The 13,092-nt window shown below is 46.2% G+C and overlaps 1 protein-coding gene across 1 annotated transcript; it reads left to right on the top strand.

Moving 5' to 3' along the window:
- The first annotated feature begins 2,978 nt into the window (after window positions 1-2,978).
- Window positions 2,979-7,249, top strand: LOC124691437. The gene is made up of 2 exons (XM_047224721.1): window positions 2,979-3,651; window positions 6,179-7,249. The coding sequence occupies exons 1-2, from the start codon at window positions 3,148-3,150 to the stop codon at window positions 7,019-7,021; spliced, it is 1,347 nt and encodes a 448-aa protein (XP_047080677.1). The 5' UTR covers window positions 2,979-3,147; the 3' UTR covers window positions 7,022-7,249.
- Window positions 7,250-13,092: the final 5,843 nt, after the last annotated feature.

Below are 13,092 nucleotides of genomic sequence, written 5' to 3'. Positions count from 1 at the left end.
GATTCTGTTATGTTCAGTAATGCTTAGCGGTTAACAGCTAAGATTTGCATACTGAAGAGACTAAGGTTTGCATTCTGAAGTAACTGAGCCCTTTCTTCCATTGCAAAAATAAGGAACAGCTTAAGCCTCTCTATTATGGTCAGATGTGCTGCTCGATAGAGGATGCTTTGGATTTGTTCTGAATAACATAAGCCTTGTTGCGGATTATCCTCGGACCACGTCCATGTTCCTCTGTCAAATGACCAGACTTTGTCTAACTACAGACCAGTTGCGGTGGCTCGCCGACTCTAGGCAGAACCGCGAAGCTCAGCTACATCTCACCTGAAGCAATTAAGTAATTAACCAGCCGTTAAGGCATCTTGAAGTCAACTGATCAGGTGTTAACTTGGCTCGATTTTCTAGTAGGTCGAGCTTTGTGTAGACGTGTATATAGACCACCGTGTCTGCATGTGGACCGAGTCATTATCTGTCTCAGATGATGCCGGGCCGGCTGGCCGGTGCAGAAGCAGCCTTCCTCAGGCAGAGAGGCAAGGGTAATTAACCAGGCGGTTGACAAAGTACCTTCATGTTGCAACGCCTCTCCCCTCTCTCTTATCTACTCCCTCCGTTCCCCAAAGATTGTACTTCGAGCTTTGTTGAAAAGTGACTCAGTTACATATAAAAAAAATACCACTTCTTTTGGTTCAAATTAATTGACTCAACTTTTGGGTGGATACGGATGTATTTAGACGTTTTCGTTGACCCCATACAACTAGGTCTAAACAAAGTTGAGTCAATTCATACGAATCGGAGGAAGTATTAATATTTATGAAATCGAATACTCCATCCGACCCATATTAAGTGGGAGATGGAGTAGCAAATAGTTATATGGTCTATTTCATTATGAATCTACGGATGCTGATTTAATGGCATAATAGTGTTTTTCTTTGTAGTATGAAGAGAAACTTAATAAAGTTTGCATTCCAAAAATGATGGATGTAAACTCTTTATGGGACTGAGGGGAGGAGAAAGATGTACCTATGTTCCAATGAATAAGACACACATGCTTTTAAAGATGAACTTTGATCAAAAGAAATGAGCAACAATATCTCAATAACATAGTACATACTTAATAATATCTCTATAATGAGAGTGGTGTTTTGGCACATGGGAGCATATGCTCCCTTAATTTTGAAATGCATGTTATACATATTTTGAAGTTTTAAAAAAATTGAAACTAAAAATTCCCACGTACATGTTCACGTGCTACGCTGTTACAAATTCGTTGCATGAAAAATTGACTTGTCGTGTGACCTGTGTAAAAAAGACAAAATTCAATGCTAAAAATAAGGCTTTCAGAAATTTTCTCTTTTTTAAATAGACCACAAAAAATATTGGTTCCTTGCGAAACTTGACGAACGCACATATATTGTGGATATGTACATGTAGAATTTTTTATCAAAATATTTCGATATTTCAAAATATAATTTTCTAGTAGAGGGAGGATATGCACCTGGGAGCCAAATTGAATTTCCGTTCTATAATATAGTACATACTTGATAGGGAAAACCTCTTTGGCTCATGGTGTAGATGCACCCGTTATCTAAAAAATACATTTCAAAATGCTCACACACTAAGTTTCGCAAAGAAATGACATTTTTTATGAGCTATGCAAAAAAGACAATTTCCGGTCATTCGAAATAATTTTCACGTGACATGTTTTTATCTTTTTTACGTAGCCCACACAAAATGTTTTTTTTCCACAAATTTTTGTGAGTGAACATAGAGTGTCCAAATGTACATCCAGGATATCTTTTTCAATTTTTTTGAAATTTTAGAATAAACATATAATTTAGTTTTCTTAATAGGTGCATTTAGACCCATGGGTCAAAACACCATGTCCATACTTGATATTGTTAGATTCATACTGAAAAGCATTTTCTATTGATACAAAGTTTTCTTTCGGAAATGTGTGCCAGTCTTATTCATTGGAATGGAGAGACATCGGCCCCTTGCTTGCTAGCCAATTATTCCTCTGTTTCTTGCTATAAACATCCACAAATTTGCTGTCTATTTCTGAACTCTGCGAACTATATAATATAAGGATCGACGATATTGTACAGATTCGTTTTCCAACTTCAATTAGAATAAGGGAGGCACGTAAGCGCGAGTACGCACGCTTTAGAGTTTAGGCTATTTTCTTCTTGGCCAAGATTTTTGAATTTTTATTGCCGAAAAAACGGTTTCACCAGTTTCTAGAAAATTGTAATGCCAGATGAAATTTACTGGTATTTAAATATTTTTTTGATTAATCTGTAAATCTTTTGACAATTTTTTGGTTTATATTTCCGAAAACATAGTTTACTCATGTCTCAACGGGCATTTTTTTGTTACGGAGGAGAAAAAAACCCTGCTCTAGTGTCCACATCGACGACCACGAGGGAGAGGTGGCAAATTTGTGGATCTCCGAAGGCTTGTAGTCGTACATGACAAGGATGTGTATGCGATGTTTATTTTTTTTCTCAAAAGTAAGATAGCGAATTCGTTTGTGAAAATCCTGGGAGCATATAGCTGACATTGCATCGATGCGTTATTTTTTTTTTGGCAGTGCATGAATCTGACGGAAACATATGAAGATTTTTTCTGTTGAGAGGACATATATGGATCGAGAATATTATCGCACCTTCTTTTTAAGCGTATAAAATCTCTATAACTTATTTCCCTGGGTAATTAACGTACGTAGTAAACACAAACTTATAGCAGCAAATAAGCTTATAAATTCTCTATAACTTAAAGATTTTTCCGTAAATAAATAGATAGACGTGTGTGGTAGGAAGTTAGGAAAAAATAAACAACGTGGCATGAGTAGAAGTTGCGCGCGCGCGAGACCACGAGGAGGTATATGGGCGTTGAAGCGAAGCACCAAACGGCCCCGGAGAACGCACGACCCACTCAAAAGGAGTTGGGTCACGCCACCCTCCCGCCCGGCTTCCGATCTCGCGACCACACCGATCGTCGAGACGAGAGACGAGACCCTTCACCAACGCACGCTCCACCCACCGCCCACCGCGACGACGGGCTCCATGATCTACCTAGCTGCCTGCTAGAAAGGACACCGATCGAGCGCATAGTGCTCCTGCTAGCCAGCTGCTCGATCGGCCGGCCGTCATGAAGCCGGCAGGCACGGCCGCCGAGTACCACCACGACCACCCGGCCTCCCCGCGCGCGTCACAGTCGCAGCGCCGCCGCCTGGCCGCCGTGGTGGCCCCGCTGCTGCTCTTCCTCGCCGCCGCGCTCTCCTTCCCGTCCGCGCTCCGCCTCCCCGCCCTGCAGTTCCCGCCGCGCCTGCCACTCCAGCAACCGCCGGCTCATCCTCCTCCTCCTTCTAAGCGCGTGGCGGTGTGCCTGGTGGGCGGCGCGCGGCGGTTCGAGCTCACCGGCCCGTCCATCGCGCGCCACCTCCTCAACAGCCTCGGCGACGACAACACCGGCGTGGACGTGTTCCTGCACAGCCCGCTCGACGCCGACGCCTACAAGTTCTCCCTCCTGGCCCGCGCCGTCGATGGCAAGACCACGCTGGCCGCCGTCAGGGTGTTCCGGCCGGAGCCCGTGGAGGAGACCCCCGAGCGCGCGCGCGTCCTCACCGCCGCCAACTCTCCCAACGGCATCCAGGTACGTAACCCAACCCCTCCTCCTGCGCTAGCGCTACCACCACGTTGTTCCTTGCTTGCCTCGAGTTTGCAACTTTGGATTGCTTGCTTGCTTCGTCTCTCCATGCATCCCAAGCTGCTCTTGCTTGCCGCGCATTGCATCCATGGAATCTTCTTCCTTGTTAAACAAACCTCATTATTTTAAACCAAATCGACGGATCTTGCGTGCCAAGATTCGATCGGTCCATCAATCAGCCAGACAGCCAGCCCCCTTTCCGAAGCAAACACATAAATAAAGATCAAAACCTTTTTCCGTATAGTAGCTTTGTTGCACGCCTCGCTTAATTGGGACCCGGATCGTAACGGAGGCGGTTTCTCTCGCAGTAAAATCAATCCAGGAGGCGCGCGGGACGGTTTTAAACACTCTTTGATTTGATTCGTTTCTTATTTAGAGTCCAACAAACTGCCGATTGCCGGCCTAATTAAAGATGGCACGATCGATCTGGTACATAACGTCTTGCAGATAGACACCTACTTAATTGCGGATTTGTTGCTTCAGATAGAAGATGGGTTACCATCCATCTGCATCTTTTCGTCGTCCTTTTTGAAACCGACGTTCGCGCGCGCGTTACATCACGGCTGGAACCCGTGGCCTGCTGGAGAGGAAAAAGGTAGAGGTCCTACGCGCCTGCCTGCCTACCCTGCCTGAAAAACTGACAGCGAACGCCAAAAGATCGTTATCGACCAAACGTCTCTAACCGGCCGCTGGCTTGACATGAGCGTCTGAAACTTTGGTCGACCTGTTCTAAAGACCAAAATATTTTTCGAAAACGGATTACTACATCACCAACTTGATAATTTTCGATGGAGGGAGAGGGAGCCTTGCCCGGGGTAAGCAAACAAAATGGAGTTGTCTAGGTAGGTAGCGACACCTGCATGCCAAGTTGCTCCAAGTGGCGGCATTCGTCTCACAAACAGCTCGATCATATCATGTTATCGATTAGGTATGATCGGATTACAAATATTCGATGGTAACGTAGGAAGATAGCGATTTTGATTTTGATTTTTGTTTTGAGGGAAGAAAGAGATAGTATTTGGTTTTTATAGGTAGCACATATGGCAGTTGCCAGCTGCCCGCGTGCATACCGGCCGTCCATAGTTAAAAGTCAACTGAACTGTATAAAATAAATATACGCCACCCGACTGCCTGCCTCGATCAGCCAAGCGACACGTATGCACGTATCTGAAGTTCTGATCTGAATAGATACTCCCCTTTTCATAATTTTTATCGTGATTTTAGTTCAAGAATTATGGGCGGAGGGAGTATCATTCGGCAAAGGCAGCTGCTTGTCTCACAACAAGCTAGCTAAAGACAAGTCGAGATGACATGCCATGGACGATGCAAGGTTTTGGCTCCCTATATTTTTTTTCTTCGAGGGAGCTCGGGATTCCCGTACCATGGAAAAACTCAAAAACAAAAAGTTTGAATAATCTAAAATTTCCTCAAAACATGCCGCGAAGTGAAGCGAAGTGTGATCGATCGACCAAGCACGTGCATGCATCATGCATGCATGGACTTCTCTACTATACCAGAGTGCGCGATGACGATTTATTGTACTACTATAACATCTCCAGGCTTTTCTAAGAAAAAGAAAAGGTCCCCTAAAAAGTTGATCATCGTCTACCTTCGCAAAAGTTTCAATCCAGTCTCCTTTCCCGTCTTCTTTATCTTGTTGCCGTCTTTCAAATTCTGCATGCATGTACTGTCCAACCACCAAAAAGATTTCTGTGTTGGATAATATAGCCCATTAATAATTATTTTTCAATTGGAGGCAAGAGCAAGACACCAATCACTACAGGTGAGAGCAAATCCGACGTTTGCCGTTTTGCTTGTTGTTTCATCCGGCTTCGGCCGGTCGCTTGTTCTACACACTCTAGCTTGATTAATCACTGGAAGAGACAAAGGGGAACAATTGGCCATTTTAAATCAGTGTAATAGGGAGGAGAGAGTAGTGGCACTAATTAACCACAAATCTGTCAGTCGATCCAAAGACTGTTTTCAGATCAACGTATATACTTCTTGCAGCACTTGCTTCCCCCCCCCCCCCCCCCAACCGTACAATATACTCAACAATTGACAGATGTGTGATTAGCTGAGTATTATGAACAGGACCAACAATTTATACTCAACTAGTCATGCATACTTGTGTCGCGAGAAGCAAACTCGCATCTTACGGCTGCTAGCTACCTAGTAGTCGCGTGAACAATGCACATGGTTTAGTGTATGATCAGTTGATACTACTTTGCTGGGTTGCCAGTACAGTCCCTGCTAAATGCTAATACTACCTTGGGTTTTCAACATCATCTGACCTGCACGTGCATTTGGGAAGAAGACTCCGATCCTTGCATACTACTCCAAAACCATTTGACCAACTAAAACTAATAATAATCTTGTAGGCTCTGCACATGCATGTCACTTCTAATCTCTCTTAATTAACTTGATTTATACTACTTCTAACCTTGCTGGCCATTTGCAACTATGTACGCAGGGTCTTCTCCAGTACTTCCACCTGGTGGAGGGATGCTTGGACTTGATTCGTGAGCGGGAATCTCGAGGCAACTTCACCTACGCCTGGATCCTCCGAACACGTGTCGACGGCTTCTGGACCGCGCCGCTCTCTGCGGATGATGCCTTCCCACGCTCCGATGGTGTTTACGTAGTCCCAGAGGGCTCCACGTTCAGCGGCCTCAACGATCGACTCGGTGTCGGGACCCGTGCTGCCTCAAAAGTCGCATTATCCCGCCTCTCCATGCTACCCCGGCTAGGCGAGGCCGGGTACACAGACCTCAACTCGGAGGCGGCCTTCATGGCGCAGCTAGAGGTGTCCGAGGTGGCAGCGCGGGAGAGGAGGATGCCCTTCTGCGTACTCAGCGATCGGAAGTATGCATACCCGCCAACAGGCTATGGTGTGCCCGTGGCGTCGCTCGGGAGCCCCGGCCCGCTCAGCGGGGCCAAGTGTCGACCATGTCGTCGTCCTGTGGCCTGCAGCGAGGGATGCGCAGTTGAGCAGCTGGAACACGCGTGGAGCTGGACGGAGTGGCGGAACGGGACATTGGAGTTGTGTGACGCGAGCGGACCATGGGAGGACGGGTGGGAGGAGGTGTTCGACCAGGCTGCTGGCAAGGAGGCAGCGAAAGAGCGGTTGAGGGTTGCGAGGATGGGGATTGAGGAGTGCAAGATAGAGATGGAGGCGCTCCGGGCACGGACGGAGCAGTGGGATGTGCCAAGCTCCGATGAGATATGCCGCCTCGGTCTCGGCAGCTCGACAACGACATCAGCTAGCCGCCGATCCGGCCCTTTCTCTTCGTCTTCAAAAGAGACAAGTAGTTAGTCCAACACCCTTGATAATTTCTTTGTCACTTGGCAAACTTTGTACAAATTTTATACACAAGTGTTAGTGACCAATCAATGATATGTAATATATGGGAGATAGGATTGGCATAGTTGGGTCCATCTGTATGTAACACGCCAGGATTTTGGAGAAATTAACCTTCATGGAATTTTTAGCATTCCAAAGGGACAGATAAAACAAAAATTTGAAAAGTTATTTAGTGTGCTACCAAGGCTGCCATGATTTACAATATCAATGTGCTCTCCTAACTTTTACTAAAATATATTATCTACCGCCACATAAATATCTTATCCAAATCTGATTTAACTACGGAGAAATAAACGACAAATTTCAGTCGTGGAGCCAACAGAAAACAACTGCTTGGTAGCGACACCAGGAAGGTAGTTGTGTGGGCGTGCCAAAGTTGTCCAAGTGGCAGCAGCAGGCGCCACATAGACCATGCAACATGTCAAAGTGAAGGGGGAAAATTTTGCATCGGCGACAAAACAGGTCGGTTAGATTTTCATGTTTAACCGAAAAGAGGAAGACATTTTGATTTTTATGTCGATGATACCGCCTGCCGAGATTTGGTGTTCGTGCACTCACACAACAAGCAACCCTTGAATTTCCTCTAGAGGTAGCGTGTTTATAAAGTCAACGGTGAGACCATTACTTCCAAAAAAATACGATAGAGACACATTATCACATATACTTTAGTTATATAATGGATGGTCTGTTAATTGTCATGATTGAACGCAAAAAGCTAAATGACCCTATTAATTGAAGTCATGAAGTGATAGTTCTGCATCTTGTGGAGGGGGTGGGGGTGGGGGTCTATTAGGGATGATACGGTTGTCTTTACATAGCATGACCTTGACAAGCCTAAGAACCTGAAATTAATTTTATCATTGTTCGGGCAACTCTTAGGACTCAAAATAAAATTTCACAAGAGCCGATTGTTTAGGCACATCATGATGCCACTCTTTATACCGAACTATTCAGTTGCGAGTAAGACCAAGTTCAAATTGGGTATTCCAATACATTACACGGGATCCACAAATGCCTAATGAAAACAAGTCGAGGACCGCATGCAAAAAAGGCTTAGTAGCTAGGAATGGAAGCTACTATCTCTTGATGGAAGATTATTTTTCATAAACTCGGCACTAAGTGATAAGGTATCGTATATGATTTTTTTTCTTCCAACTATCTAAAGGAGTCTCACACAGAGTAGATTATTTACGTTCGAGATTCTTTTGAGGGATAATGAGAAAAAGAAATATCCACTAGCAAGGTGGAATGTCGTTTATAGACCTAAAAATCAAGGGGGGGGGGGGGGGGTATTCATGACCTTGAGGCCAAACATATATAAATTTTCAGCTACTCACCGAAGATGGGGTTTGGTGAAGTTTTCTAAAAATAAAGTACATATGCTCAAATTGTTTTGTTCTTCGTCTATTGAAACAGGGTGACTCTCATTTTTGGGATGTTCTGGTGGCGACGAAGAAACATTTCTTTCATAGTGGATCGTTTAATATTAAGGATAGTTCGGAGATTCTCGCATAATAAAAAAAGGACAGTTTAGAGATAAGATTCTTAGGGCATGTACAGCGATAACCTTCTTAATGGGCGCTTAATTAGTCAGTTAGTACATGTAGATAAGCGTCGGCGCTTGGTTGCTAAATTTTGTACTAGTTTCGCTAGCGTCAGCCTCTTAGCTTTGCGTCGACGCAAGGAAAACAACCGGGAATTGGCCAAAACTGCCAGGATTTAATCCCTAGCGCCCCTACCTAAGCGCCCGACTGTACATGCCCTTACAGGATAACTGGTTAGGTAATAACACACCTTAATGTTAAAAAAAAGCACCGACCTTGCGTGCCAAGATTCGATCGGTCGATCAATTAGCCAGACAGCCCCCTTTGGGAAGCAAACAGTTAAAAAAAAATCAAAACTCCCCTAGCACGCCTCACTTAATTGGGACCCGGATCGATCGTAAAGGAGGCGTGCGCGCGGTTTATCTCGCACTAAAATTCAATGGGCGCCCCGGGCGGTTTAAGACCATCTCCAGTCGAGTCCTCCAAACCGTCCCCAAACCACACCGGATTGAGCGTTTGGGAGACGAGTTTTGTTCATGCTGCGTTTGCGGGACGTCGCTCCTCAGTCGCGTCCCCCAAAGGCCGTCCCCAATGAAGAATTCAAATAGTTTGCATTCAAAAGAGATCGTTGACATAGGCATCCCAAATGGGCCTGCCTCATATAGTACCCGGGGTTTATTGAAGGCCCACTACCCGAAGAATAAGAAGACTCGAGAGCCCAAGATGTATTTAAGGAAAAGATAGAGTTGTAATAGGAAGTGTTATTTGTAATCCGGCGGGATGAGTTAGAAACCGTCCCGGACTATGTAATCCTTGTATAGCACGAATCCCTCGGCTCCACCTATATAAAGGGGGGTCGGGGACGAGAAGATCATCGAATCATTGTCCGCAAACCCTAGTTTTCATATTCGTCGAGTACTTTTCGAGCTGAAACCTTCGAGATCTACTTGCCCTCTACTTCTAACTAAACCCTAGCCTATAATCCATAGGCATTGACAAGTTAATCCCTTGTCAATTGGCGCCGTCTCGTGGGAATTAGAGGCGTAAGGATCTGATCTCGATGGCACGTTCAAGATCTTCGACATCATCAACCGGAAGCAACACTATGGATCGAGGTAAACAGATCGCTACCGGTCCCGTTGATTTTGTTCCTCACCCACCCTCCCGTTTGGATGCATATGCGTATCTGGCGGAGCCCTTGGAGATGACGTTCGGAAGGTTCCACTTTCGTGTCGAGAAGGAAGGATCGTATCGTGTCGAAATTCCGATTTCGTCGGGATCGTCGGCGGTCGATTCTGAATTTTCAAGCTATGCATCATCAACTGAGTCAGAAGAAGAAACTTCGGCAACACGCTACGTCAGCACCAGAGCAAGAGAGAAACTCGCCAAGATCTTCGAGCAACGCATCGGTTGGGTCATCTCGCGGACTCATATATAAGCGATGGCTCAAGCGATGTCGACAGCTACGACTTCGTCGACAAATCTCTCACAATGGGCAAGGTCTTCATCAATCTCAACGATGATGTCACCGAACCCAACATAGATCCGAGTACAAAATATCATCAGATTTATGCTATCGAAGATCAAGAGGAAACATCGGAGGCTTTCGACGAGTTGGGAAATCCTTTTGTCGATCCCTCAGATTTAAGGAGAGGTATGGGCACTAAATATGTCGGGCCCACACCACGTGTCAGAGTTCAACTTCCACAGGCAGCCTGGGATAGAGCGGCAAAAGCCATAGATGGTTCAGAACCAATGACGACGACAAGCTACAGCTCAAGAACTGCAAGCTTATCAATATATGCTCGCACGAACCGCCCGAGAAATAGAAAAACAGATACACTGAGTTGAACAGAGAAAGGAGGCAGCTTCGCATCCAGCAGGAGAAGGGCAGATCTAAGTGGACAATCCAGAATTTCGGGTGATAGCCACAGGGAGGCTCGGAACGGAGGAAGGTCAAGGTTACAACACATACCCGGCGTAAAGAGAGTACTTGGTTCAAAACCTCGACATGTCCTTTATGACGATAGATACAAGAGGAAATATTATCCCTAAGACACCGAAGCTGGGTATATGGCGACACAAGCTTACATCCTCGCATCCAAGCCGCCCTCGGGAGATCCAAGGGAAACATTATACAACATGGCATTGGCAGGAGTCGGAGCTATGGGGACAGCTGTTCGTAGCAACGCCTCCCGAAGGAGCAAGCAAGGCAAAATATTCCACGACCTGCAAGCAGTAACGGCGGCAGCTCCGAAGGACCAAGTGGAGCAAGAGACACAGGAGTACAAGCAAGGGTCGACAGAGCAAGGCAAAACAGAAGAGATCATCGGCAGTCCCCGGAGCTTAATGACGAGGATATGTGCGGTCTACCATGCTTCACGAGAAGAGTCCGAAAAACTCGAGTCCCCTCAGGATTCAAGTTACCCGATCACTTCAAAAAGTTCGACGGCTTGCAAGACCCGGAGGACTGGTTGATTGATTACCTCGAGACGGTGAAGCTAACCGGAGGAACTAGAGCAACAGCGATGCAAAGTATTCAGGTGCACTTAAGTGGAGCCGCACGATCTTGGATCAAAAAACTTCCGCCAGGATCCATCGACAACTGGGAAAGTTTCGAGGACGTTTTCGTCAAGAACTTCGGATCCACATGCAAGAAGCCTCGCATCGTTGGAAGAGCTAAGAGCGTGTCGACAAAAGCCGATGAGTCAATGAGAAAGTACATCCAAAGGTGGAACATCATAAAAAACTCGGCAGAAAATATATCCGACGAGAGAGCAATAGATGCGTTTGTCGCAGGAATCGAGCGCGGAGATTTTGTCGAGGACTTGGGAAGGACCAATCCAAAAACAAGTATCCGCGTTGATGGAGATAGCAAATAGATGGGCAGACGGAGAAGACGCTGTCCACAATAAACGACACAGGTCGCCGGAGGAGGACCGTAGTCGAAATTATCGACGAGGCGACGATTTCCTCGGCAGTATCCGAATTACGACGCCCCGGGGCAAATTTCGGCAGGATTTCGGTCAAATACAGGAGCAAGCAACAGAGATGATTATCGGAGAAGCAATGAGCAGCGAGGCGATAATAGGGACGACTCCCGTAATGTGCAAAATAGTGGGCCAAGGTTTCCACGACCTTTTATGTCTCCCGAAGAAATGCTGAACGGACCGTGCCGTATGCATTTTTTCCTCGATAGCAATGGAAAAAGACAATCAGGACACCTGCGTAAAGATTGTCGAAATTTCCAAGCAATGTTCAGATGTGCAGTAAAACGCTCACGCACGAGCAGCACAGAGAAACCCTCGGGAGCCTAGGAGCGAAATTCATCTACCGCCACCTCCCGCGACATGCGAAGGCAATCAACACCAGCTCGTAATAGCGGCAGCACCAAGACCACCACCCTATGTTGATCCTAACTCCAACGGAGCAAGTGTCGATGATTCGGAAGGGAAGGCCATCCAATAGAGCTCAAAAAGTAATCTCGCGACAGGTGTTCATGGCGGAGAAAATGCCTCCACCAACAGTTGAGTACCTCAATTGGTCAGGACAAGACATCGGCTTCACCATAGCGGACCACCCGCAGCAAGTTCCTCGACCAGGGCAGTCAAGCACTCATTCTGCCAGCAGCTATCGCAGGATTTGACGTTTCTCGAGTATTCATAGATGGCGGCAGCAGCCTAAACCTCATGTATGCGGATACATTGAGGAAGATGAACATATCCTTAGCAAACCCGAAGCCAACGTACACAAGGTTCCACGGCATCACACCGTAGAAACCAAGTTACCCATTGGGGAAGATCAACCTCGACGTTCGCTTTGGAACCCGAGAAAATTATAGAATCGAGAAGCTGGAGTTTGAAGTCGTGGATTTCCCATCGCAGCACTCACGCTTTGTTGGGACGACCAGCATACGCTAGATTTATGGCAGTACCACACTATACATACCTGTTATGGAGATTGCCCGGACCCAAGGGACCAATCACGGTCAAAGGGAGTTTTGCTTTAGCTGATAAGTGTGACAAGGATTTCCATCGATTGTCAGAAACCTTCGGGATGCAAGCGGAATACTTGGCGTCGAAGAGCATGACTGATTACGACGTACTTCCAGACGTCGGAAGGCCAAACAAGGAATCAACTTTCAACACAGAGAAAAATTCTAAGGAGGTGCAGATTCACCCGATAGATCCAAAAAAGACGACATCCATTGCAAACAACATGGATATCGCATAGGAAAACGCGCTCGTCGAGTTCCTCCGTGAGAACTGGAAAATCTTCGCATGGTGTCCAGCTCGACATGCCAGGAGTACCTGTGGAACTTGCCGAGCACCACCTAAATTTGGATCCAACAACGAAACCAATCGGACAACCTTTGCGGCGCTTTTCAGAACCAAACCGCAAATCCATGCTATCAGAAATAAATCGACTAGAGGAAGCTGGCTTTATCATAGAGATATCTACGAAGCCACATGGGTAGCT

Source organism: Lolium rigidum, chromosome 2, assembly GCF_022539505.1.
Source record: "Lolium rigidum isolate FL_2022 chromosome 2, APGP_CSIRO_Lrig_0.1, whole genome shotgun sequence".
NCBI classification, from domain to species: domain Eukaryota; kingdom Viridiplantae; phylum Streptophyta; class Magnoliopsida; order Poales; family Poaceae; genus Lolium; species Lolium rigidum.
This window is presented reverse-complemented; position numbering and strand designations above follow the sequence as displayed.

Excerpts from the sequence above, each read along its gene's own strand:
- LOC124691437 (XM_047224721.1), top strand. The coding sequence starts at position 3,148 with ATGAAGCCGGCAGGCACGGCCGCCGAGTACCACCACGACCACCCGGCC. Across the intron at positions 3,652-6,178 it reads ACTCTCCCAACGGCATCCAG|GGTCTTCTCCAGTACTTCCA; the intron begins GTACGTAACCCA and ends CTATGTACGCAG.